Raw genomic sequence first — 25,638 nt, 5'->3', positions numbered from 1 at the left:
GACCTTTGTTTAATTAAAAATTTTATAAAATATATGAAAATATAAGTTATTATAATTAAAATAAAATTAGTAATAAACTCATAGGTTGAAAGCGAATGAAATTATATAGGGGTATTAAATAAAATTTTGGGGGGCAAGGAGAAAGAGAAGAGATGAGAAGCCCGTCCGGCGCCGTCGCCGACCGAGACTCTTCCTTCCTTCCTTCCAAGAAACCCTAGCTCTCCTCTCAGAGAGAGAGACACACACACACACAGATCGGCATTGCGGCGCGTTCCATGGAGTACGCTGCGGGGGCGGGGGCGGGGGCGGGGACGGGAGGCTACTACTACTACCCGCCGTCGCAGCCTCGCCGCCCGCCGCGCCCCGCCGCCCGCTGGGTCAAGCACTGGTACGCCTCGTTCCCCTTCCCCCTCTCTCCTCCCCATGCCCATCCATGATATGATAATGGCGTTGCTCACTCCTACTGCAGGATCCCGCAGGATCTCGCCACCTCCTCCGGCAAAGGCAAATGCGCCCTCTTCAAGTGGGTCAGGGGTAATCTCTTCTCCTCCTTTCTCACCTCATCATCATCACCACCAGCCATTAGGTTTCCATCGAATTTTCATCTCTCTCTCGCTTCCTGCAGAGGATGTGTACAAGAATCTCAAGGACGGCACCGGCGCGGCGGAGGCCGAGGCGGTCAAGACTGAGCCAACCACAGAGATCCTCTTCCTCTGCAGCTACGAAAACTGTGGCAAGACCTTTGTTGATGTCGCCGCCTTAAGGAAGCACGCTCATGTGCACAACGAGAGGCAGTATATTTGTCAGGAGCCTGGCTGTGGGAAGGTATACCCACTAAACTTTAACCTTTCATTCCAATTTATGTGTGTAATACTTACCATGCGCATGAATCCTTTCTTTTTCTGCAGAAATTCGTAGATAGCTCCAAGTTGAAGAGACACCATCTTATTCATACAGGGCAGAAGGATTTTATCTGTCCTCATCCAGGCTGTGGTAAGGTGATTACCTTATCCCCTGTATTCAGTACCACCTTCAAAGAATTTCTACTCAGCAACTGCACTCTTGAATTTACTTCTCCGCATACTGCTCGTCCTTTTGTTATATTTCCCATATACTATTCGGTATTCGAAGTTAAACCTTAGCAGATGTTGTGTTAAAGTTGCAAACCTGTATGTCATGTCGTGTTTAAATCTACCTGATTGAATGCTTCCTCTCACACTTGAGCTGCTTTATGAAAAGCTACCTGGTCCTTCCAGTCCATTGTTTGCTTATACACCAACATGCTATCTACATTGTTCCAATAGGCACACCCACAAACAGCTGATTTGATAAGAAATGTGGCATAAATGTCCATGCTTTTTTACTTTGTGAATCTTTTGGCCACAGTACATCTGCATGTTCTTACAAAAAAAAATCCTCTGGATTTCAGGCCTTCTCATTGGATTTTAACCTGCGTTCACATCTAAAGACGCATGCGTTGGAAAATTATCATGTATGCCCTTTTCCAGCATGTGGCAAAAGATTTACGAGTGACTCCAAATTAAAATCTCATGTCAAGGGACATGAAAAGGTATGCTGCTAACTTGCTATGGTGCACCGACCTCCATTTGCTGTAGGTTTTGCTACTTTTGTAGGTAACAAGTGACTTGAAATCTCATTATAGGAGGCATGTCAGAAATAATTAAATTAAAAATGGTAAATACTCTCAATTATTTTTCATAGAGAAGTGCTGCAATGTCAAACTGCACACTTTACTAGTGGACTTACTGTTCAGAATGCATGTTTGTTTCCGTTCTGATATAAATTAGAAACAGTTGCAGTCGCAAAATGTAGTCTCAGCTTAATGTTGCACTGATATACTATAATAAAATGCAACTAGAAAATCATTTTTAAACATCCATTGTTTTGCATCACAAAATTTATCTATATAGTTGATAGAATTTTTGTGCACTCCATCTGTTTTACTTAATGCGTGCACTGTGGCTATGATGCAGACTGGAACTCCGATTACAGCGCAATATATGCCAGCATCAGATAAACCACAAATCTGCACTAAGCCTGTTACACCGGCAGCAACTAAGCCTGTTACAACGGCAGCAACTAAGCCTACCGCACCATCACCCGCAAGCTTTGCTGAGCGCCCATTTGTCTGCCCGTATGATGGTTGTGGGAAAGCCTACATTCACGGCTACAAATTGAACCTTCATTTCAAAACACAGCATCCTGAACACGGTCAAGAAGAGAATGGTAAGATTGCTGCACCTGCAGGTGAGCATGCTGTGAATGATCGTGCCAATCATTATAACTATGCTGAGACTGGCGACCTTGCACCGAATCCAAAGAGGAGCAAGACAAATTCAGTGCACAAGACCCCTTCATCTAAAGTCTACAATGTCAAGATATCTAGCGCATCACCTGCTGATATCAGTGGTGTGAAGAATCAGTGGCCAGGTAAGTATGAAGATGACAGCGAAGAGACGGAAGAAGACCAAGGCAACAACATTGAAGATGGCTGGAGATATGGTAACCAGAATGCTGATGATGAGGAAACAGAATATGAAGATTAATCAATTTATCATCTTTTGCCCTTTACTAACACCCTTCTGCAATGCAACGTATGTCCTATGTAGACCGTAGAACGTGGTGGCCAATACTTTGTAGTAATTTGTGTGTATGCTGAACCCTAGCAGTAGATTAGAGAAGTGATGAGTGTTGTTGAGGGTAGTAGATTCAGATTATGAAGGCATTGCATCACGATGATGGTGCAGTTTGGTCCTATTTGTTGACATGAATAGTTTCTGACTTTCTGTATGCAGCATATTCCCGTTCACCTTGTTGCTGTTTGATCGATGTGTTCAATCAGAAGTGGTGTTACTGTCGTTGTGGTATGATTCGCAACTGAACTGCGTGCGATGTGAATCGAGCTCTGAAGCTGGAGGTTGTGAAATTGTCTCGATCGATGAACGACCTGTAAATCCAATGTTTCTGTGCGGGTTTTGGCTGCTATGAGCGAGCTGTTTGGTTTGTTGCTGACTTGCCTGCAAATCTGCAATTGCTGGGCTAATATCCTCTGCAGTACTTCATGCATATTCAGTTAGTGACGCAGTAGGTGTCACCAATATGCAGGCCTCATCTGCATGGGGTCCACATACCAGTGACACCTAGCAGAGGATCTCATCTCGCAATTGCTAGCTACAACTACAAGCTGAACTTGTCTGCTGCTGCTTCTGAAGAAAAATAACCTGTCACTCTCCACCTGCTTTAGTTTCTGTAGCAGCTAGCTTCTAGCATTATGACGCAATCGTAAGCAAAGACAAGCCAATCCTTTCGACCCTCGATGCCATTTTTGCACTACTTTTGGATAATTGGCTTGGGCATTTTTGTAGTACATTTGACCAGACATGTCAATTTAATTTCGCTTCTATCCGCCAAAACAAAATCATGGTCAATTCTTTTTGCAGATCAAATTTGGCTCATATCCAAGGGAGCAAAGGAGCAGGTATCCAAAATAACTCCACGTTGGTAACAAAACAATAACATTAGTCCATTACAAAGTGATTAATTGTCAAGCCTGCCTACATGTTCGATAAGTAAATGGTAAATTCAATTACACCAGTAAATGTTCGGGATCCTGGACCACACGAAATTTTCCTACCCACATATATTTGTTTTGCTACTACTACTTCAGAACACTAGTGTAATTTATTTACTGCAGCATTGGAAGTACGAGACATGCATACTCTCCCTCCAAGAGGAGAATTCAGAGTTGAGACAGAGCCTCCAAGAAGCTTGAGCATGTTAAAATTCCAGCAATATCTAGTGATCCATTGCCAGCTTGATCGTAGGGAAAGCATGCACCGTCGCGCAAAGCCCCAAACTCACACGAAGAACCAAAGCTTGACAACGAGACAGAAGCAGAAAAGACAACACGACATCAGCGATAAAAAGTGACGAATTGGAAAGATTTACCTACCAGGATCATTCCATGCCATGCCATGCCAACAGTTCTAATTGCGGATAGGGGAGGCCGAGCTGCTGCTACTATGGCTGTAGCTAGAGGCACTTCTTCCTCTTATAGGCCTGCACCGTTCAAAAGAAACCATATGATGCTTCAACGTTCTGCTTTTACAATGCCACACATTTAAAGTGTCATCATTTTTTATTTTTATAACCATAAGCGCAACCACTTATGAACGATTAAAAAATAATTTGAGGGTAAAACTTTTATATGTGTTCTTAACGATCTAAAAGCAATGGCTGAAAAATAAACTACGATGAAAAAAACCCCAAAATTAACTCTAAATCTAAGTTTTAAAATTCAAATTTTGGCTTATATAAGCATAAGCAAAAATATGAAGTTGTAAGCTGCTTGAGAAGGTAAAGGCACACGAGGTTATCACCTTCTAGGACTGCGGCTTCTGAGCACCCTTCTTGGTCCCTGCACAAGAGAGAAGTATGTCTTGGTACAGCAAAATGTTTTGTAAAAAGAATACATACAGACAAAAAAAAAACCTTTCTTTCTCTTCATCCACAAAAGATAATGATTGAAGGTTATGAGTTTACCCTTCTTGGAGGAGTGGGTGAATCAGAGTATGATGATGACCGCCCACGACGCATAGGAGGCCCTCGACCCCTGGTTCCATAAAGTTATGATTATTTGATGTAAGCTTTAATATCGCAGAAGATGCACGACCACTAATCTAAAATGGAGAAAAGGGGAGTCAATGTCAACACTACCTGCGTGGAGAAATCGATCTGGAAGGAGAGCGAATCGGTCGGCGAATAGGAGATCTACTGCGATGGTTAAGTGGTAGTGGTCTTCTGGGAGGGTTCCACATCCTCCTTGTAGGAGTCCTGCAGAAACAAATTAAGATTAATCAAATAACAAATCCCAAGATTAGTTCACTAGGCAAGAAAAGGAAAAAAAAGGACTCCAGGGGAAAACAAGCATCCCTTTCAGAACTATTAAAGCAAGAGGAATCAAAAACTTCCTCAGACACATAAAATGAAAAGTCTGGAACGATAGTAGAAATCAGAAAGACATGGTATGCAGTGAATAAGCTTAACATAACATATATAAAACTTTACGACTTATATGAAAGAAATCAATTGAATGAAGGACTCCGGTAGCTTTGGTGTGATGGCAGTAGGCAGAGCACAGAGTGGGAGCAGCAATGTGTCACAACGAGGTCAGTCCCACGCCCTACTAGTTCCTCATTTTGGAACGATGAACCATCCTCATTTCAGGATGAAGTTCCCGGAACGAGGAACTCACCCAAGTTCCACGTTTCGGTGACACAGATAAAAACTAAACAAATTTTCTGCTCAACACTCTGACTATCTGGTCCAAAATGTTTCACAAAAGTTAAGTAGAGAACCATCCAAGAATACCAAGCAGGGTTCAGCTTCTTCGCAACAGAACAATAGAAGCTAAAGTACTAGAGATTGGCATTAACAAATACTAGCAAATAATGGTGCAAATCAATAAGATATATGCCCCTCACCTTCTCCTAAATGCATAACTCAGATAACATGTGAAATACTAAAGGAAAAAAAAAACATCAACTAGAGAAGCTTAAAATAACTTACAGCCTTCTACGAGGAAATGGAGAACGTCTGCGGATTGGACTGCCCCGATCCCTTCTTGGAGATAGGCTGTTGGCATATGAAATATTTCAGCATTTCCAATCAGAATGCTGATAAGTGATATTCCTTTTGTTCCACATTATAAGACTTTTTGGACTTGTCTAGATTTATATGTGTGCTAATGAATCTATATATATATACAAAACATATATTTTGATACATGGATGGATCTAGGCAAACCCAGAAATTCCTATAATATAGAATGGAGGGAATAATAAAGAGAGGACACGCATATACACATTACTCACTGCCTTGGTGATCTTAGTCTTCGAGGAGGTGGAGAGGGCGAACGTCTTCTAATTGGGGATAATGGTCTCCTGTTAGGAGATGTTCCGCCACGCCTGATAGGAGAGGGATCTGGTCGGCGGCGAATTGGAGGAGAATCAGGCCTGCGCCTAGGTGAGTCAACTCTTCGACTTGGAGGAGATCGCCTTCTTGGAGATGGAGCTGGCTTTCTTGGAGGAGATGCTGAAAGGAAAGCAGTGAGATTTTCAAGTTCAAATAGTATGTATTACCACCCAGTAAAAAAAACACAAAGCCAGGTTAAGTTCAAAATAAAAGCGAAAGCAAAATGAAGGGCAAGGTGATTGGTAGAAGAATGAAAAATGGATACAGATCCAGAGAAGAGTAATCTGAAGGCTACATCAGAAGGTACAAAAGCTTACCTTCCCTCGGCCGCTGTCTGTTGGCCTTTTCAGCACTAGGACCAACTTTATTATAATCAACCGCATTCCCTTTTGGTGATGACCGATGAGCCTTTGGAGAAGCAACAGCTATTTGCTGTGGTGCAAGTGCGAATCTGACTTTAACAACATTGCCATCAATTTGGCCCTGTGCAGATTTTAAGTGTGAGTTTTTGCATCATGTATAAAATTCCAAACAAATGTTACAGGAAAGAATCCATACACCATCCAAGTAAAGAAGAGCCTTCTCTGCATCAGCTCTCTTCTTGAACTCAACATATCCATACCCACGGGGGAGATTGACCTGAAGCAAGTAAATGAATATAAAGGTGAGACAACAGTGATGAATTTTTTTTCCCCGCTGACTCAATGCATTACGGAACCCATTTACTTACCACCCTATCCATGGAGAGCTCCACATTGACGACTTCACCATAATTTTCTGGAAGAAAGAAGTTGTATGAGCTAAAGAAGCGGCAATATTGGACATTACCACCCCCATCTATTTGTTTATGCTTATGCTTATAAGCCAAAATTTGAATTTTCAACCTTAAATTTGGAGTTGATTTTGAGGTTTTTTCACTGAAGTTTATTTTTCAGCATTGACTTTTAGATCACTAAGAATACATATATAAAAGTTTTATTCACAAATTATTTTTCGTTTGTAAATATGCCACAGATTTCCTTTTTCCAATCACCCCTTACTTTAGTGCAATTCAACTTTATTAGAGTAGGCACTGATCCTATGTGAAGGCTAGAATTTTAATAGCCCCGGACTCACAGGAATGGATTAGGAGCATCAGTTGGTTATGATTTTATGACTTTGATGAGTGGAAAAGGAAACCTGATGCACATGAGCGTTCGTGTTGTCAAGGCAAAATGGGTAAAGACTCAAGCTTTCAGGGATTACTTGTAGACAGCGGCGAACCAACGTAGTGTGTCCCGGGGTCCTCGGAGCCCGGGTAAATTATTCAATTCATACTAAATTATATCATATTATAAGTATAAAAATTAGATAATTGGTACGTATTGGACCCCCAGTAATTTCTATTCTGGGTTCACCACTAGTTGTAGACGCATTATAGAACATACTTCATGTATAAAGCGCTCAGCTTTATCCCCCACAAAAGTTAAAAATCATCGAACTTTATCCACGCAAAACAAGAAAACCCTCGACTTTATAACAGGGAGATGGATTTTGAAGGAAGGAAGCTAATTAGCTAACCAAAGATCTCCTTGAGATGATCCTCATTGACGTTCCTGGACAGATGGTCAACGTGGAGGACGGTCGACTCAGGGGCCGGAGACGCTTTCCTGCAGCAGCAAAGTTAAAGCAAGGGTACACAATGCGCAACGAAACCTCAAGATCTATCTATACTTCGAGAGGCACGCCGTGCTTTCTACACATACCTGGCAGGCGGCGGCGGCGGCGAAGGCGAGCGTCCCCTCCGCGCAGCAGATGAGCTGTGGGGGATGAAAAGAAAAAGGAAGGGATGAGCCAAGGCAAGAAAACCCAAAATTTAGACGGAGACCGGCGGAGGTAACTGAAGGCGAGCGAGCGACAGGTGGCTGACCGGCGCGTGGGGTGCGGAGGGGAGCGGCTGCGCGACGGCGAGGAGGAGGAGGAGGCCGATGCAGGGGAGCGCGAGTATGAGCCAGAGGAGGTGGAGGAGGAGGACGACGGGGAGCGGCGGCGGGACTTGGTCGCCATCGCCGGAGACGGTAGGCTTGAGTGGTGGAAAAAATCTCAACGTCGATTGGGTTTGGGTTTGCTTGCTTGGATTGCTGATTGCTCGCTCCTTTTCTTTTGCTTTTTTCTTTTTTCCTCGTTTTCTTTTCCCCATTGAGACCTGAGAGATCGAATTCAGGTCTAGATGTCAGTCAGACGAGGATGTAAGCATGTGTTTTCACTTTTATTTATGCTTATAATATAAAATTTAAAATTTAAATCTTTAAAGTAGATTTTTGGATTTTTATTTTTCAATCTTAACCTTTGTATTACAAAAACATATATAAAATTATTGTTCATATGTTATTTTTATTTAAAAATATATCATTTAACATTTCCCAATCACCCATCTGCTAAAGCTTGTACGGGCCCATTTCGTTATCTCAGAAACATAGGAGTTGAAAAGCCATCAATCCTACTACTACTCACTTAGGTGGTGTTTAGTTTGTAAAAAAAAAGTTTCGTAAAATTATCACATCAAGTTTTCGGATACATATTTAAAGTACTAAATGTAGTCTAATTATAAAACAAATTTTATATTCTAGCTAGAACTGCGAGACGAATTTTTTGAGCCTAATTAATCCGTCATTAGCACATATTGGTTACTGTAGCACTTATGGCTAATCACTTTCTAATTAGGCTCAAAAGATTCGTCTCAAGATTTCTTCCGTAACTGTGCAATTAGTTTTTTGGTTTATCTATGTTTAATGCATTATTTAGGTGTCCAAAGATTTAATGTGATATTTTTGAAAAAAATTTTAGTAACTCGTTAACAAGGCCTTAAGGCCTTAGTACGAGGAGTACCAACAAAATTCAGGCATCTATCCTTTTCTTATATTTTCTTTTGGGCACTTTGCATGGCAAAATGCTTTTGTCACCTGTCAGTCAAAAACACTTTTAAGTTCACCTGGGTGGCATCTGGTATTATATTATACCTGTTTCATGATTACTTCTGTGGGAGTGTTTTACACGTGTCTTTTAGCAAGAGAATACTCTCTCCCTTTCTAAATGCAGCCATATTTGCCATTTCTCAACTATCTTGCAATGAGTTTATTTTGAATCATTATTATATTGGAGTTAAAAAAAACATATGGAACAAAATATGTTGCGACTAGATAAAACGAAGGTCAATTACATTATGATTTAATAAACAGAAGGGTAGTACAGTCTTTTATTGATATGTATGGGATGAGTAGAAATGAAGTTATTTTAAAACCGAAGAAGTATGTACTCTTTCCGCCCCAGATTATAAGGGATTTTGACTTTTTATTTGTAATATTTGATTACTCATCTTATTAAAAAATTAAAGTATTATTTATTTATTTATTTTATTATTTTCTTTATTATTAAAAGTAGTTTAAGTATTACTTATATATTTTTATATTTGTACTGAATTTTTGAATAAGACAAATGGTTAAAAATTATAAGTGAATAATTTCAATCTTTTATAATCTGGGACGGAGGTAGTACTTGGGTTTTTTTTACCCTCAAAGTACACAGGTAGCATCCTAAACCTGCTTTGGTGTCTATCACTAGTCCAAACCACCAATGCACTCTAGGCGGTTCACAAGTGGATTTGTGCATATTCCCCCAAAACATATGATTGAAACAAGGCCCTCAAAAGCAAATATCATTTCCACAGATCCTAGTTCAAACAATATTCTCAATAATTTACGCACAGCTTAGTGTACTGTTATCTCCAATTCGATATCCTAATAAGTGACACAACTTAACAAGTTTAGAATGTTGCTCCTACATTTTAAGGATGTGACTACCTAAGTGATGTAGCCAAAAAGTTTTAAAAAACAGCAATTTAAGGTTGTATATAGCAAAACTATATATTTACCAACAAAATTATCATAAAACTACAGATTTTAGGTCTTTGTATCCCAAAACTATAGATTTAGTCGTGACCTATCAAAGAATTTCAGGTTTTAGAGTTCCACTTTTATCTTTTTCAAGTTACAAAAATTTTAGTTTTGGGATAAAACTGATGTTAAATTTGTAGTTTTGTGAAAAATAATATTAAATCTATAATTTTATAATACACGCCCTTATATATGTGGTTTTGTAATAGTTTGGTTAAATTATTTATAGTTTTTGTGAAATTTATCTTTTTTTATAACTTATCATATCCCTAAGTTAAAGTCCACATTTGATTTCTTCAACTATATATTGCCTTTCCTAAATGGTAAAGCAGTGCTTCCTTCCCTATTCTTCTCTTTCATATTTTAGACTTTTATTTGGCGGGGCCAACCGTAGAATGGGTGGCCAAATTCATCAAGAGGGAGAATTTACATTTTTGTTTCGTTTACGAGAGAGATCGACAAGAAGCTGTGGATGCTGGCCTGGTTTGTCACAGCCGACAAACCGGGCAAGGAAAACTAAAGCTGACTACTCACTAATTGATTTCAACAAACCCGCGACCTTCCAAACTTCAATCTCATCTCTACTACCTTGCACCACGTCTTCCATTGAATTGTGTGACTGATTGAAAACGCGGTTGTTTCTTTCTTTCCACACCATCTAGCACGTTAGCTGTACCAGGGCATCAAAATTTTTCCTGTACCCCTTTCGGCAATGGGCTTGTGCTTCCAGCCACCATATATTCCCCCAGTGGGAGGTCCTCCTCCCCCGGTAGCATGAAATGAATTTGTACCCAATTCCTTAATCTTGCCCAAACTTCATTTGTGAAACGACACTCCAATAATAGGTGCGCACAGCTTCATTTTAGACTATCTAAAAAGTCATTTTTTGACTAGATGGCATTATCAACTTATAAGTCAATTTGGCACCTCTTTGTATACCATTGTTAGATAATGAAAGTTGTATTTTAACATGAAGTATTGACTCTTAAACGGCCGCACCTAGCCTTTGCAAAGAAAAAAGAGACCGAAACTCAAATGCACACAAAGCATCACCGAATTTTAGCTCCAACGTGTATATCTCAAAACCATACCGTTATATTTCCCTTAGTATCATACTTTCTTTTGTTCCGAGTTCCCCCTGGTTCAAATTTGAATTAGGAAGGTGAATACTACTATATTTTAGGATGGAGTGAGTAATTAATGAAGAAGTGGTACGAATCTGCACAGTGGAATGCCTAGAGGAGGACTGTAATTTCAGACACTTCGATTCCCTGAACAAACGTTGAATGTGAGTTTCTTTCGGACACATGGATTCACTTGTATTTTTGGACGAAAGAAGACATGTACTTTTTCCAGATATTTATGCACTGTAGTATTCAGGTTTCCTCAAAAAGGTACACAGCTCGGCCTGGCATAATTATCTGAGTTTGGATGTCAAGCAGAGGGTGCAAATATACAAGTTTCTTGATTGCAAAATACCTTGTCATCCATCTAATCTAGCTAAGAATTACCACCAGATAATTTATTACATCAAGCTTAACCGTAATGGTACTGGCATGCGCCATGCAGTGCAGTGCGTCTGCATATATTGTTCTTGTCAATTTCTTCTACCTTTCACCTCTTTGTTCCGGTGTGAGCCCTCCCTTGCCACAGCTAGGACAACTCTTGAGACCAAACCCTTGGCAATCGAAGCACCTGAAGCATAATCATACATAATAAGTACATGGTTTGTTACACAACATGCATGACAATGCTACTTCCTTCCATTTTTAATGTTAACATTGTTAACTTTAAACATCTGTTTCATCGATCATTTTATTCAAAAATAATTGTGTAAATACGAATTATGAATTATTTCTGAAAAAATGTTTAATTATGAAAAATTATAAATCATACTTAAAATTACTTCAATAATAAAATAAATCATAACATAATAAAACAATAATTACATAATTCTTTATATAATACGAATTGTCAAAAGTCTCTGCCGATTGATATAATTAAAGACAGGAGAGAGGTAAGATTGAACATAGAGCAGCAACCTACTTCCATCTCTCGAATATGTTCCCATTCTTCTTGTTCCTTCCAGTGCCCTGCATCAGTTGATCATGTGAGACATCAAGGCATACCTAGCAACCTCACCCGCTTGCTTTAATTTTCGGAGATCATCATATATACCTTGCACCCTGGGCATTCTATTGCGCCCTTTCCTCTGCATGTCTTGCAACCGGCAGAGACCTGAAGTTACAATTCATTCAGAGAACATATGCAGCCAACTGCTCCCGATCGAGAAGATAATATCAAAGGCAACTAGTAGAAACTACTTGAAAATTAGTCTGTAGGAAGACCTTCACTTTGGCTCCAGATTTGGATGCCATGACTGGTGCCACCATCCTCTTGGGTGCAGTGAATGCTGCTGCTGCACCAGTAGCCCTGAAGGGGATCAAAGAAAGCTCCATAATGCTATCTATGCAAAAGCTGAGTTCAGAGTGGCAAGAAGATGATGTATCTCATATACCTAAGCCTAGGAAGAAAGACAAACAGGGAAAGAAAGCGACTGGAAGAATTTGGAGCCATAAAAAATAAAATAAAAAGCAGCCATGGATGCAGTATTATTAATTATGTACCAGCATTTTTATGCATGGTCCTTGTGTTGTGAGGCTTTGTGGCCATATGCTCTGGATAGGGATGCGGCTGTTTGGCTGGATGAATCTGCCAGCTACTCGTATATGCATGTGATGTGAGTGTGCCAAGCTGCTGCTAAGAGCCAAGTGGCACTGATGGCTAGCTCTGCTGAATTGGGTATTAGCTGAATAACTGCACTGCTGTACCTTGTCATTGCTCTGCCTCTGCATGATGCATTTGGATTCATGCTCTAGTCAGTGCTTAGGACATTGAATTTTCCCTGGGTTGATGAGTTTTGGATCCAGGAATTCAGTTACTCAGCACTGCCAATAGCTGAAGAAGTAGCAAATTCAGTACTTCTTTTGAGGCTTAAGGGCTAAAACTCCAGCACCTGCAGGATTGATAGTTTGTCTGTAATAATTAAGTTTTTACCTCGTTAGCTTTTAAAACGAGGAAATCGGTTTCATGTAGTAAAGTTCTTACAGAAATCACGCATTCCAACAACACCAAAATCTGTTCCTGGAATATCTGACGAGAGCTTCAATATTAGCCGAGCCGGATCGTAAAGCATCCATGCAAGCATCAGGTTTTCTATTTCTTGGAAACATATTAAGAGTTCTCAACAATCGGGTTAACAAGAGTACTCGGCACACAACCAACTTTGTCACATGAAAAACATGTTGCTGAGCTTAGGTAGTATTTTTAAGGAAAAAAAATGCATATCATCGTTTAGATCGTAATAAGGACCGGCACCATTTGGTTGCGCTAGTTGGCTTGGCTACTCCCTTATTTTTCTTGGGCACAATTTCCAATTAAATTGTATGTTTATTTTAAAAGCTTTATATATGAAAGTTTCTTAAAAAATAAATTTATTTTAGAGTTTATAATAGTTAGCATTTAATTAAGAGTAAATTTCAGAGACTACGAATAATTTCACTAAACTATCGCAAAACTACGTATTTAAGTTATTCATTGAATCACAGATCTACAGATTTAGTACCAAGTTTATCGTAAAACTACAAATTTTTTATGTTGGATATCACAATACTACAGATTTACTAGCAAAAGTATTCAAGAACTATATGTTTAGTGTTACCTCTATCACAAAACTATAGTGTTTATAGCTCCAACACAATGGTAGTGATAGGGATTTAAATTCTAATATATGTAGGTTTATGATAAGTTCAATACTAAATATGCAGTTCTGGGATATTTCGCTTTGTATCTATAGTTTTGTGATAACTTCAATACTAAATATGTAGTTTTGTAATATTTTGCTTTAAATCTATAGTTTTACGATATTTGTCTTTAAATATATATAGTTTTATAACACATCACTTTAGATATATAGTTTTACGATAATTTGATCAAATCATATATAGTTTTATTAAATTTACTCTTTAATTAATCGTATGTTGATGGTTCATCGTGGTTGATTAGCTCGGACAACTAACACAAGTGAACATGGTCTAAGAAATTTATGCATAATACAAATCAATAACTCACTTTTTTGCATAGGTGAGCAGAATACTGATTAGAAAAAAGTTAGACCATCAGTCCAAAGAGATTGAAACGAATCATAAAACAGGATATGATAGTTGATACAAAAGAACAGAGACTTGCTGCCTGAGCTTCTCAACCGTCAGTATAAATGATCCAAGCCTGCAGCACCGAGGATTGCGACGAGTTTGGGGGGAGACTGGTGGTAATAAATGCAATATCTGAACCGTCATTTTTCTTCTGGATGGCCTAGATTGAAGAAAATGGAAGCTTTGCAGTTGCAGCTCCAATGCAGAGAGGTTGGTTCCCCAAAGCCCTACTACTCCTAGCTGCCTAGAGAGCAGAGAGGAGAGAGAGATTGCAAGAAAGGAAGGAAAGGAGGAAGCTTTCCTCCTCCCATTGCTCCCGTCTTGTCGCCTCATCGCTCGCTCGCTCGCCGTTGCGTCCAAGTCGCCTCCTTCCTCCTCATCATCAGATTCGTCGCACGCGCACGGTGAACTTCTTCCCCTTCCTGCATTTGATTCCCTCTCCTTCTTAGCATTATTTATTTACTGCTCCCCTTGTGTTTCCTGCCGTTTCTTTCTGATAATCGATGGCAAGATCGATCAATCTGTTCCTGGTTGGCATACCACTGCCGGTTTACCCCCTCAATTCTGGGGTAAAAATCATATCTTTTGGTTGTCTTTTATTGTTATTAAGGATTCCCTTTGTATCACCACTGGGGGTCATGTCTGTGTCCAATGTTCTTCAGTACACCTGATGTTAACTGGTGAGGCTTGATCTTTGCTTTTGGATGTAGGGCTTAGTCGAACAATGTTGGCTTGTTCAGAGCGTATTCGATCGATCGATGTAAAAATGTTGTGCCTTATGGTTGCGCGTTGATTTCTCTACTGACAGGACTGAGCAGAAAGGACAGTAGTGAAACTTTTCGATCTTGTTTTTTCTGCTCTTCGGTATGTTTTGATCAGTTTGTTATGCAACTGTCCGTCGAACCACTCATAAACGAATGCAGACGTGCTTCCTACCAACAGTCTCATTTAACGAGCAAATAAAGGTTCAATCAAGTACTGGTTACATCTACTGCTGGGAAAAGTAAAAGAAAACACACAATTTGTGGGAAATGCCTATTTATTTACAACTATGATGAATTTAAATTGTTCCTTTGTTGTCCATTCATCTTTGTTGTTCTCCCTGTCTCATTGACTGGTGGCCTGGTGGGGTGATGAGGTCTCTGACAATGCTTCATTTCCTTTTACCCATGTCATAATCCTATCCGTTAGAACTGAAATTCCATAGCTGAACTTTGCTTCAGCTAGTTCTTTGCAAAGGAAAAGCAAAGGTAGAACTTCCCCTAGCATATAGCTGGTGCATGGATTTTTTGTGACAATCTAGCGAAAATATTTTTTGTTATTGAAACATGGTCTTTCTAGATTAAAATTTGATGAAGTGTTGCATTGAATCTTGATCTTCTAGGAAAGTTAGTATTCAAGGTTGCTATTGCTATCCCGGGAAATTTGCAAACGTGCCATTATAATTTTGCAAAGTTAGAGATGTGTCATTGGTATCTCAATAACATATGGGGCCCGCATGAGTCAATGACATGTGGGTCAGGATGACATATTTCTAATTTTACAAAATTATAATGGTATCCTTACAATTTTCCTAAAAAAACTAGTTTTTTTTATAAATATATTATGCCTGATGACTGCTGAATGATGCCAGACTGTAACTACCAAAGCAGAGATTGAATAGAAAGCGCTTGCATGTGAAATTGTAAGAGATAAATATGACCACCCTCTCCAATGATCTTACTGCAACCTATCTTCTACTGATGATTTTTATGATACTTTGCCCTAGTTGTTGACCAGTTGCAATAATTGGACAATCATAGCATTAAGAACTGGCCATCTTATTATCAGTTCTTCCATTTACTTTTATTGTGATTGACAGATGCAGGAAGATTTTGATTGGCCAACCATAGTGCTATCAACATCACCAGAAGCAAAAAATGTTACATCTAGCTCCATGAGAAACACTACCAGGAATGACATGGTTGTCCAGCGAGGCTTCATCTCTTCAAACTGGCCATGTATGCATCGTGTAGTTTCCAAATAAATCTAGTTCTACTTGAAGCTATTTTTTGTACACTCATAGTGTGATTTTTTTCTTTTGTTTTATTCTGTATGCATCCTGCAGTTAAATTTTGTCTCATTTTGCAGGGGATGGCATGAAATGTGAAAACAACACCCAATTTCTGTCTCATTCTGCAGGAGATGGAATGATATACAGAAAGGATAACCAGTTTCCATCTCATGCTAACAGGGGTTCATCGAACTTGGTATGGTACCAACTATCTGTTCTGTTACTATCGTTGATGAGAACATTTGAAGGGAAGGGACATATCTTGCAGAAACATAGATAATGGGATGGGAATAGCTCACAAGGTAAATATATGGGGTACCTATTAATCCACACCAGTTCAACTAATCAACCAAATACACAACATAAACTAGAAAAAGGCACATTTTTAGTTGATCTGCTTACTTGAATTAGAGTGCCTCAATTGGTACCCATACATTGAGTTATTGACTCACTCCAGTTCGTAACAAAGATTTTTTGTAGAATAACTAAATAAAGAACTTAAGTCTGAAATAATTCAACACCCTAATACATTGTACTAATCACTCAATTAGTTCAGGAACAGATATAGAATTTTAAATTGTTTGCGTGATTTCAAAATTTTAGTTTTATTGAAGTAAAAAATAAAAGTGAGGACCAAAATGTAGCTTAGTCGGTTGGTCATGCAGGTGTGCATGCCACCCATTGGGTTTAATCGTAGATTGAAGGCAGGGAGGAAAGCAAGCAATTCTATTCCTTTAATTAACTATGAGTAGCTGCTGGATTTTTATTCGCGCTTCCAACTTTCACTTGGTCTGAACCATGCCCCTTTATTTATGACACAATATTTTTTTTAGACCAAAGGCCAAAACTGATCTGTTTCTCATCAGAATCAAATAATAAATGTATATTTACAGTGAGTAATGCCAGGTTCTGAAAAATATTTCCCTTGTTAGTAGATGCCATGGTAAATAAAATTGCCATCCAGGATCAATGTGGTAAGACAACTGTGTTTCAATGTTGACATGCAATTCATTAATAATATCACTGGATTGAAACTTAAAGCTTTTGTTGATTAGGTGACACCTTTTTTTCCTCTGTTTTGAAACAACTCCATTCTCAGGATTACCAAGAACAGCCTTCAAAGTTCAACTATGTTACTGACCTTGGATCACATGGATATTCTAAGGAAGCAAGGACACTGGGAAGAATATATCATAGGCAGCAGCCTTACTTTTCTACTTCAAGCTGTTCTTATGAAAAATCTTCTGCGCTGAAAGTAGTTCCAAGTAGCCCAGATGCATCAGGGTCTGTAGTTTGGGAAATGAGAACCAAAAACAACAACCTCAGTGCAAGGTCAAATTACCTTTCATATCCTACTGATTTTCGTCACATGAGAAGGTATCCAGATGAAGCTAAAGTTGGTCTTAACCCAGATGATGATTCCAAACAGTACAGAAGATCTGATCGATTTACTGCCTTCTCAAACTTCAATGGTCAATCTTCTAAACACCTTCAGGTACATTGTTGATTGTGTTAATTGTAATGGAGTGGCGAATGCTGTATATATTTTCTGTATCTGACATAAGTAGAAAATAATTAAGATTATTTGTATTTGGGAGTATTTGATCATGACAATTTCCATTGAAACAGACAGCCAAAGGGGCAAACTACATGGATGAGACCACTCTGATCTCACGTCAATGGTGCTTTGATAATAGAGGCTCATCACCACCAAGAGGGTTGGAGTATGGCAATGAGATACCATCATTGTCTTTTAAGAAGTGTAATGGCCATGTAGCTCCATTATATCCAAGTATATGGGATTGTGGTGCTGAAACCTCATCACTGAGACAATTCAATGGTGATGAAATCCCATCATTGTCTCACCATTGGCACTACCAAGATAAGATCTCCTTGCATTCTGGTCAATGGTGCCATGATGCTGAGGCACATCAATTGGCAAGTTACCAGCAAGGGGCTTCTCGTGGAAATGCCCGTTTAAGAGAGGACATTTCCAGGGGCGTTAGGAACAAACAAGGTAAATTTATCACAAGCAGACATACTATGACAAAACCTAGGGCGGCCAACAAGGTTGTAAGCAGTACTGATCACTACAGGATTATTAAGGATAACCCATGGAGAAGTTCTGAGGATATAAGGGACCAAGTTCGTGGACCCAGGGCAAATAAACTGAATGATTCAACATCATCTACCAAGAATAGTTCCATGCCTCCTTTGGTCTGCAGAGATCAAATTAATAGACCAGAGTTCACAGTTCAGTACGAACATGCCAAGTTCTTTATGATAAAGTCATATAGTGAAGATGATGTTCATAAATGTATCAAATACAATGTTTGGGCAAGTACTCCAAATGGTAACAATAAGCTGGATGCTGCTTTTCATGAAGCTCAGATTTTAATGAAGGAACAGGGCAAAAGGTGCCCTATATTCCTATTCTTTTCGGTCAGTATGGATGAAATGCTCTTCTTCTAACTATTATCCTTAAGAAAAATGTTCATAGGACCAAAAATAATACTGAGATATTTTTTTCGTCCTAATACCTGCTGTGTGTAATGCTTAAATATGATAGTTAAGTCAGACATTTGTGCTCTTTTTTTGTGCATTTCTTTTTTTTAGTTTCTTGGCTTATATTTAGGAAATTAAGATGGCTGGCTGTTATGGCTTAACTCTTCACTTATGGTCATTTTATGAGTTTATTTTCATGGTAAATGAGTACTCTTAAGAAAACTACAGTGATTGATAGCCACGGACCCAACTTCTACAAATAACCTGCTCCAGATTTTTTCTTTTTGATTTGGTTAATTATTTCAACAATAAATTCAATTTCCTTAGAGCTTGTTTGATTAGAAGGGAATGGCTCTGATATCTTTGTATTGGATAATATTTCAGTAGAATTCCCTTCTCAGCCATAATCCCCACCATCTGAAGAGCTGTTTTTACCTGAAAAATATTGGTCACAATGTCCTGCCATTAAATTAAGTAATGGGCTTCTCCAGAAGATTTAATCCACTTCCTTCACCAATTATACCTGAAGCATATTGTGTCTCTATGTCTTTATATCATGTGGCAACCAAAAGCTCTTGAAGGAGCTCCACATCTTGTCTGCTGTATGGCTATTTTCTTATATGGTTAATAAAAAGTGCCTGAAGCATTCAATATTATCTGTTGTATGTATGTTTCATCATCTAGCAAATTTTCAAGATAGTTTATTTTATTATGATCCCTTCTTTCCAGGTTAATACCAGTGGGCAGTTTGTAGGATTAGCTGAGATGTTAGGTCCTGTTGATTTCAAGAAGACCATGGACTTTTGGCAGCAGGATAAATGGAATGGCTTTTTCCCTGTAAGGTGGCACATTATAAAGGACATCCCAAATTGGGTTTTCAGAGAGATATTTCTTGAAAATAATGAAGGCAAAGTAGTTACTTTTAGTAGGGACACTCAGGAGGTACCATGCTTGTTTCTTTCTTCTGAGACATTTTTTTTGAAAGGGTTCTTTCAGTTAGAAATGGAGTACTTTCATTTTTGTTAGTATAGTAGAGAACATATTCCATCTGTCCCAAAATATAACAACTTCTAGCATTCAAAATTTATCCCAATATAACAACTTCTACACCTATGACCTATATTCTCTTTTCAGCCAATCATATGCTTTCACCACTAAAGTTTCCCACATATTTTCTTTTCTCAACCAATCACAGCATTTCCTTATTCAATTCTATCAAATTTCTTAATATCCATGCCCAACTCTAAAACTCCTTATATTTTGGGACGAAAGGAGTTGAAACTGAAATGGAGACTTAACTATCATCAGCCTCATCTTTTCGCTTCTACTTATGCTTATAAGCTAAAATTTAAAATTTCAACTTTAAATTTGGAGTTGACTTTAGGGTTTTTCTCATCGTAGTTTATTTTGCAGCCTTGCTTTTATATCGCTAAGAACACGCATAAAAAAGATTTTATTCATAAATTATTTTTTGTTTGTAAATATGTCGTTTGACTTTTTCTCCTAGAAAAGCAAAACGGTCACCCCCTCTAAATAGGTGCATGTAGCAGGTTGCCAGGTTTTATGTGCATCCCTCTGAAGAAATGTCCCTGTCAGATTATGAATATTCTACATGATGTCAAATTCTGTTCTTGACTAGTGTGTTCTTGTAATTCCATGCCTTGATATCTTTTATCCGTTCGTGTTGTTATATTTTTATCCAGCAACTTTTTGTGTCCTCTGTAGATTGGGCTGCCCCAGGGTCTGGATATGTTGAATATTTTCAAGGCTTATCACCAGGGAACATCAATTCTGGACGACTTCTATTTTTACGAAGAAAAGGAAAACATACGTCGTGCCCAGAAGGGAAGAAATTTAGAACAAATCAATCAAGATTGGTTCTCTGATGACTTCAGATCAATATCAGTGGTATGTGCTTTCCATTTAGATCTATGTGTTGATATTTTTATGAACAGTCAAACGCTATGGGCACTATAGTGATTGCTTGCCAAGTCCACATGTCATTAACTCATTATGTAGAAGAGCCCATTATTATAACGAATAATCTCCAAAGCCTTCCTAAGATAAGATTTGTATGGAGAAACTTCACGATTTTTCAGTGTGTCTCAAGGAGAGAATTAACATGTGGAGAGAATTGACAAGTAGATCGTTTTGTTGGATACCAGATGACCCCAAACCATGTTGTTTAAGTTTTCACTATTCTGATCAATTAAATTGGGAACATATATACTTTTTTAGATAATGGAAGCTTTTTTACATATATACTTACTACAGAGGAAAATATAGAGAAAGTGAACCTAGAAATGAACTTTGGAACTTCTTTCGGAATTGTGCCAGTTTCTTCCATACAAGTTCCACGGTTGGGCCTAGTGTTTCAGAGCCAAACCATCGTAGAATGTAGCATCTCTTACAATTGTGAGGTATCTTCTGATCCTGCTTGTTTCTGTTTGTAGGAGAATTTGGAGGAAAGCATGCAGAGCTTGAGTTTCTACAGAACTTGGGATTAACTTAAGATTGTGACAGTGTGCATCTAAAATCAGTAAGTTGTGTAGACAGTGAAGCAGCTGAAGATTTTGCCCTCTTCTTCCAAACGGGTTAGTCCAATGATGGGATGATTCACAGAGCAATACAAACAATTGTAATGTTACACGGTATTTTGTGTATAACACCACGTATCATTGTGGGTTACCTTTAGAACAAGACTTGAACACCCTGAATCTGAATGTTTGTAACAGGTCCATTTGTACTGCCTCGATACAATACATGCGTCTGATGAAATTGAGTAGAACAAACAAAATTCTGTAGGCAATAATACCATCGTCTACGTGAATAATCATTTTGATGAATGTGCATCTCTTATGCGGGTGATCTTGATTCCTATTGACATGTACGTTTGTTTATTCGAGTACTCAGCCGCCTATGCTGAGCAAAGCAATGCCGACATAAATCTTAAACGAGATTTAACATTGCCAAATGAATTTAGCCATGAGATTTCACAATAACCCATATGCTTTCTGCTATCATTGAGAAGCAAGCATAATCTAAATACAGGTGATTTATGATGGCCCTGTCAAGAGCGAAATAATACTGGACCAGGCTGACAATAACAAGGTAGAAGATTGACCCAAATTAGCAAAATAACACAGGCAGACGCCAAACTTTCATATGCCTCTGAAGATCGATTTTATTCACATGCGTCCAGGACGGCCCAGCAAAATGTTGCAGGGACCAATTTCAATCTGAGGACATCACATACTATTGATATATACAGCTTCAGAAAACCTTGTATTAGTCAGATTACTTGCAGCAGTGAAAGAACCACAAAATGGCTACACTAACTTGATCGGTGTCCTTGGGCTCGACGGAACGCCACCAAACTTGTCGACCAGAAACTTGAAGAAAGGGATGAAAACCATGTACAGTGCAGCCAGCACGATCGGTGCAGAGATCAGCCACCCAAGCATCTATGATCCACATTAGCAGCAGTTCTCATGTCAGTATTTTCTCAAAAGACAGCACGAGCATGGATGAAGCTGTTTACTGACCGCATGGACAATGCTGAGCATCACATCCTTTGAGGCCTGTCCAGTGATAACCTTCTTGAATGCATCTGCCGTCAAAGGGAAGTGCCCACTGCCTGTGATTACTTCTCCGAAACGCAAGAAAGGGACAATCAAGCTGAACAAAACATAACCAGTAATGAATTAGCATAGTCAAACACATGGAAACACTAGGTAGCTTTAGTACTTTACAACCAAAATATACATTTAAATGCAAGTGCACAGCTAAATTGATAAATTGTACTGCATGCAAAAAAATCATATAGAAGAAATGGACTGGGGGTGTATGCGCATGATGATCATAATTCGTAAAGGTACAAATTGTAAGATAATACCAGAGTAGCAAGTAGGGAAACTTGGGCTAACCAAACTCAAAAGACATCAGAGAGCCCACAACCTATCATATCATAAAGCAAAGCTTGAAGACCAAGCATCCACGGTCATCTAAGGCCATTTCATGATGCAGTACGCCACAATATTGTTTGGTGTATATATAAGAGACCGTGCAAACAGATAGAACAACAAGAATGTGCCTTCTCAATAATTGAATACAACTCAAATTTACCTCAGCTCAACAGGAGTAACAGCGAAATTTAGAACCATGACAGTTACAGCATTGCAACGGCTTCCCAACATTGCTATTGCAACTCCACAAAGAATAACAGTGGTTCCTGCAATCATGAAAGCACAAGATACATCATGTTGTTTTGAGGCATATATGACAGGATTGTCACTTTACCAGCAGGCACAATGCACAACAGCATGTCACACAGTGAAAAGTGCTGACAGTTTCATTTGTAGGATATAAACAGCATGGTTAAGCATCATCGACACAAAAATGTTGTAAAACTTTTAAGCTCGATAATTACTCCACGTAGGTACTCCACATTTCTGAGATAACAACCAGAATCAATCTTTCTAGAATTAGAACACTATTACCACCGCATCAGCACTGAATCCTGTACCTCAAATTTCACGAGAGATTCAGTATACCTACATGTACGTGTAATATTCATCAAAAGGATTCTGCGCTATTTCTTGAAGACCAATGGAGCAGGAAGTCATTGACAGTGAGACAGGGGGCAGTATTCAGGATCAAAAGGCAGGCACTCCAACTTATGAAAAAGCCAGTCAAATGTAAAGAATAGCAAATAGCATGCTACAACGAAACTACCCAACCTAAACGTGTATTGTGCATCGAATCATATCCTCCCCAAATATCTATGGCCAACTCAGTTAGGTTGGGTCTCTTCTTTTGTTTAGTTGTATGAGAAAAATCTGGTAAAATAAAGATATGCTGAGGCAGAAAGGCTTGAGCCTTGAGAGGCGCCTTACCACATATCGGAAAGATCCCAAGGGTCACACCAAGAGCAGCAGAGAAAGCCAGCTGCTTTGGCTCTGCTCCCCTGCACAACATTACAAGAAAGTTGTCAGCAACCCAGGACAAACTGAAGCTGAGTAGGAGTATATGCTAATCGCTAAAAACACAAATTCAACTGTTGTGAAACCAACATAATGATTTTTTAAAAAAAAGAGGAATTAGCTGCTTCAATATATTGAACAGTAAATGAAACAATTAATCAATCATTTAGCGAAGAAGTGTGTAGCAGATCTAGCATGAAGGCGTAACATCGGATGAAAAGAAGGGGAACACACCTTCTGATTACTTGCATCACGGGATCAACGATCCTGTTCTGAATCCATGGCCAAACGCCAATCCTCGTAAAAAACGACATTTTCTTTTTCTTGCCAAACTTTTGGTGGCCTTTGGATAGGGGAAAAGAAGCAGGAGAGGGGGCCGGAGGGGAAACTCGCGTCGCCGGTCGCCGATGAAGCTGATGCCGATGTACGGCTCAGAGATGGATTCCGCCGATCTGCGGCAGCGATGATGCACACGCAAAGATGGAGGTTCTCTTCACCGGCACGGCTTGACGACGAGAAATGCGGCACCAAGAAACCAGGAGCACCACCTGCTTCTGCTGCCGCTGCAAAGGATCAAATCCTGCCCTCGAGAGCCAAGAAACGCCTGGCCTTGCAGCAGGGATGCAAAACCAAATCCAACAAACGGGGAAAACACAGCAATCCCAGCTTGCAGAGGAGACGGAGGGATGGATTTTGAGCGGGTGACTTCAATCGGAAGAAAGGCCCCACCTTTTTGGGTTTGGGTTTGGGTTTGAATTGCTTGCGCGGAAAAGTTTTTTTTTTCTTTTGCAAAGATGGGAGCGGACGAAATCGATCCTAGCCCATTGGCAAGATCTGAATCTGACAAAAAAGAATCAGGCAACCGATTGATTTGAGGCAGGAGTGTGGTTGTTCGTGTCTGAATCTCTCCCTCAAATGAAGACAACAGTTGAGGTGGGAAATGGAATTAATGGAAGGGGACTCTTTGTCAATAGATTCACATATTGGCCCCTATAACCATCTAACTTTTGGATATTTTATACTGCCAGTAGTTTTTAAGTTTTTAATAGTAGATAACATTGTTGATTTTTGCACAAACACTTGACCATTTATTTTATTCAAAAAACTTATATAGATATTATTTATTTGTTGTTATTTGATTTATTATAACTTTTATATATAACTCATATTTTTATATTTGCATAATTTTAATAAAACGATCGATCGAACGTGGGTTAAAAAATCAACGAAATCATCCGCTCCATGTGTCCCAAAAGACTTCATTTTTACCTATATCACAGGTACCAATACAATGTAAAATATTATGGCCACGTTAGTCGCCGGGGTAAGTTATCTAATCTATCTATCTCGTTTTCCATGCGTCAGCTTTTCAAACTACTAAACGGTGTATTTTTATAAAAATTTTCTATAGAAAAGTTGTTTTAAAGAATCATGTTAATTTATTTTATATTTTTTAATAATTAATTAATCATATACTAATCTATTAATACGTTTTTGCGCCTGATAACTAACCCTCCCCCACTCCCGAACGCGGCCTATATCCATTCCAAAATATCGAAACATGATACTAGATGTGACACATACTTAATTTTAATGTTAATATGGAATAGTTCTAAGTTTATATATTCTGTAATAGAGGTAGTAGATTATAATATCCTATATTTTTTTGGAATCCAAATGCTTCTGTCCGGTACCTTTTCAATTTTCAATGAGTGTGTCTCCAATTTACGAAATAGCAATGCAATAATTACTCCAATGAAGCATTTGTAGGATAAATGAGGGGAGCTAAAAATAAAGTATTGGTGGGATGAAGGTAGTATTAAAAACTAGAGGGAGTATACTAGTATTAGTGTTTTGCATTTGCATAATTGTTCTTCTCTTGCTATATACTCCCTGATTCCTATAATGTAGTATGAGATTATTATATTTTATATAAAAAAATTAAGAAAGCTAGCCAT

At 38.8% G+C, this 25,638-nt stretch overlaps 5 protein-coding genes across 7 annotated transcripts; 2 read left to right on the top strand and 3 right to left on the bottom strand.

The window, feature by feature from the left end:
* Positions 1-158: 158 nt before the first annotated feature.
* LOC102707773 (zinc finger transcription factor YY1-like) lies at positions 159-2,830 on the top strand. The gene is made up of 6 exons (XM_015836959.2): positions 159-388; positions 470-534; positions 626-825; positions 909-998; positions 1,430-1,570; positions 1,995-2,830. Exons 1-6 carry the CDS (start codon positions 276-278, stop codon positions 2,565-2,567), a joined length of 1,182 nt encoding a protein of 393 aa, XP_015692445.2. The 5' UTR covers positions 159-275; the 3' UTR covers positions 2,568-2,830.
* Positions 2,831-3,721: 891 nt separating this feature from the next.
* LOC102707494 (serine/arginine-rich splicing factor SR45-like) lies at positions 3,722-8,141 on the bottom strand. The gene is made up of 12 exons (XM_015837285.2): positions 7,904-8,141; positions 7,740-7,793; positions 7,555-7,643; positions 6,725-6,771; positions 6,553-6,633; positions 6,312-6,477; positions 5,895-6,114; positions 5,590-5,655; positions 4,738-4,854; positions 4,564-4,633; positions 4,401-4,438; positions 3,722-4,080 (listed from the first exon to the last, which is right to left on the bottom strand). The coding sequence occupies exons 1-12, from the start codon at positions 8,038-8,040 to the stop codon at positions 4,008-4,010; spliced, it is 1,158 nt and encodes a 385-aa protein (XP_015692771.1). The 5' UTR covers positions 8,041-8,141; the 3' UTR covers positions 3,722-4,007.
* Positions 8,142-11,223: 3,082 nt separating this feature from the next.
* LOC102711974 (protein PHOTOSYSTEM I ASSEMBLY 2, chloroplastic) lies at positions 11,224-12,429 on the bottom strand. 2 transcript variants are annotated; one of them, XM_015837452.2, is made up of 4 exons: positions 12,251-12,429; positions 12,105-12,164; positions 11,973-12,019; positions 11,224-11,621 (listed from the first exon to the last, which is right to left on the bottom strand). In XM_015837452.2, exons 1-4 carry the CDS (start codon positions 12,383-12,385, stop codon positions 11,534-11,536), a joined length of 330 nt encoding a protein of 109 aa, XP_015692938.1. In that variant the 5' UTR covers positions 12,386-12,429; the 3' UTR covers positions 11,224-11,533. The 2 variants fall into 2 exon arrangements, with proteins under 2 accessions (XP_015692938.1, XP_015692939.1); XM_015837453.2 differs by having other exon boundaries at positions 11,225-11,621; positions 12,275-12,426.
* A 1,989-nt stretch (positions 12,430-14,418) lies between these two features.
* LOC102711699 lies at positions 14,419-21,570 on the top strand. Of its 2 annotated transcripts, XM_006653887.3 has the most exons (8): positions 14,419-14,544; positions 16,002-16,140; positions 16,271-16,389; positions 17,293-17,688; positions 17,823-18,635; positions 19,428-19,640; positions 20,424-20,606; positions 21,152-21,570. In XM_006653887.3, the coding sequence occupies exons 2-8, from the start codon at positions 16,002-16,004 to the stop codon at positions 21,203-21,205; spliced, it is 1,917 nt and encodes a 638-aa protein (XP_006653950.1). In that variant the 5' UTR covers positions 14,419-14,544; the 3' UTR covers positions 21,206-21,570. The 2 variants fall into 2 exon arrangements, with proteins under 2 accessions (XP_006653950.1, XP_015693255.1); XM_015837769.2 differs by lacking the exons at positions 14,419-14,544; positions 16,002-16,140; positions 16,271-16,389 and adding an exon at positions 16,440-16,495.
* A 287-nt stretch (positions 21,571-21,857) lies between these two features.
* LOC102711430 lies at positions 21,858-24,645 on the bottom strand. Its single transcript, XM_006653886.3, has 5 exons — positions 23,915-24,645; positions 23,594-23,664; positions 22,824-22,929; positions 22,244-22,376; positions 21,858-22,162 (listed from the first exon to the last, which is right to left on the bottom strand). The coding sequence occupies exons 1-5, from the start codon at positions 23,992-23,994 to the stop codon at positions 22,028-22,030; spliced, it is 525 nt and encodes a 174-aa protein (XP_006653949.1). The 5' UTR covers positions 23,995-24,645; the 3' UTR covers positions 21,858-22,027.
* Positions 24,646-25,638: the final 993 nt, after the last annotated feature.

This window comes from Oryza brachyantha, chromosome 5 (assembly GCF_000231095.2).
Source record: "Oryza brachyantha chromosome 5, ObraRS2, whole genome shotgun sequence".
Taxonomy (NCBI): domain Eukaryota; kingdom Viridiplantae; phylum Streptophyta; class Magnoliopsida; order Poales; family Poaceae; genus Oryza; species Oryza brachyantha.
The sequence above is the reverse complement of the archived record's forward strand: the minus strand, read 5'-3'. Positions and strand labels throughout refer to the sequence as shown.

Bases quoted from the DNA above. Each gene is read 5' to 3' on its own strand.
- LOC102707773 (XM_015836959.2), top strand. From the start codon at position 276: ATGGAGTACGCTGCGGGGGCGGGGGCGGGGGCGGGGACGGGAGGCTAC. The intron at 389-469 runs GTACGCCTCGTT...CTCCTACTGCAG, and splicing joins GCCCGCTGGGTCAAGCACTG to GATCCCGCAGGATCTCGCCA. The intron at 826-908 runs GTATACCCACTA...CTTTTTCTGCAG, and splicing joins AGGAGCCTGGCTGTGGGAAG to AAATTCGTAGATAGCTCCAA.
- LOC102707494 (XM_015837285.2), bottom strand. From the start codon at position 8,040: ATGGCGACCAAGTCCCGCCGCCGCTCCCCGTCGTCCTCCTCCTCCACC. The intron at 7,794-7,903 runs GTCAGCCACCTG...CATCCCCCACAG, and splicing joins CCTCCGCACCCCACGCGCCG to CTCATCTGCTGCGCGGAGGG. The intron at 4,855-5,589 runs GTAAGTTATTTT...TTGTTTCTGCAG, and splicing joins CCATTTCCTCGTAGAAGGCT to GACTCCTACAAGGAGGATGT.
- LOC102711974 (XM_015837452.2), bottom strand. From the start codon at position 12,385: ATGGAGCTTTCTTTGATCCCCTTCAGGGCTACTGGTGCAGCAGCAGCA. The intron at 12,165-12,250 runs GTAGTTTCTACT...TTGTAACTTCAG, and splicing joins TCCTACAGACTAATTTTCAA to GTCTCTGCCGGTTGCAAGAC. The intron at 11,622-11,972 runs GTAGGTTGCTGC...ATTATGCTTCAG, and splicing joins AACATATTCGAGAGATGGAA to GTGCTTCGATTGCCAAGGGT.
- LOC102711699 (XM_006653887.3), top strand. From the start codon at position 16,002: ATGCAGGAAGATTTTGATTGGCCAACCATAGTGCTATCAACATCACCA. The intron at 16,141-16,270 runs GTATGCATCGTG...CTCATTTTGCAG, and splicing joins CATCTCTTCAAACTGGCCAT to GGGATGGCATGAAATGTGAA. The intron at 17,689-17,822 runs GTACATTGTTGA...CCATTGAAACAG, and splicing joins AATCTTCTAAACACCTTCAG to ACAGCCAAAGGGGCAAACTA.
- LOC102711430 (XM_006653886.3), bottom strand. From the start codon at position 23,994: ATGTCGTTTTTTACGAGGATTGGCGTTTGGCCATGGATTCAGAACAGG. The intron at 22,930-23,593 runs GTAAGGCGCCTC...TCATGATTGCAG, and splicing joins TGGGATCTTTCCGATATGTG to GAACCACTGTTATTCTTTGT. The intron at 22,163-22,243 runs GTCAGTAAACAG...TGTGGATCATAG, and splicing joins TGCTCAGCATTGTCCATGCG to ATGCTTGGGTGGCTGATCTC.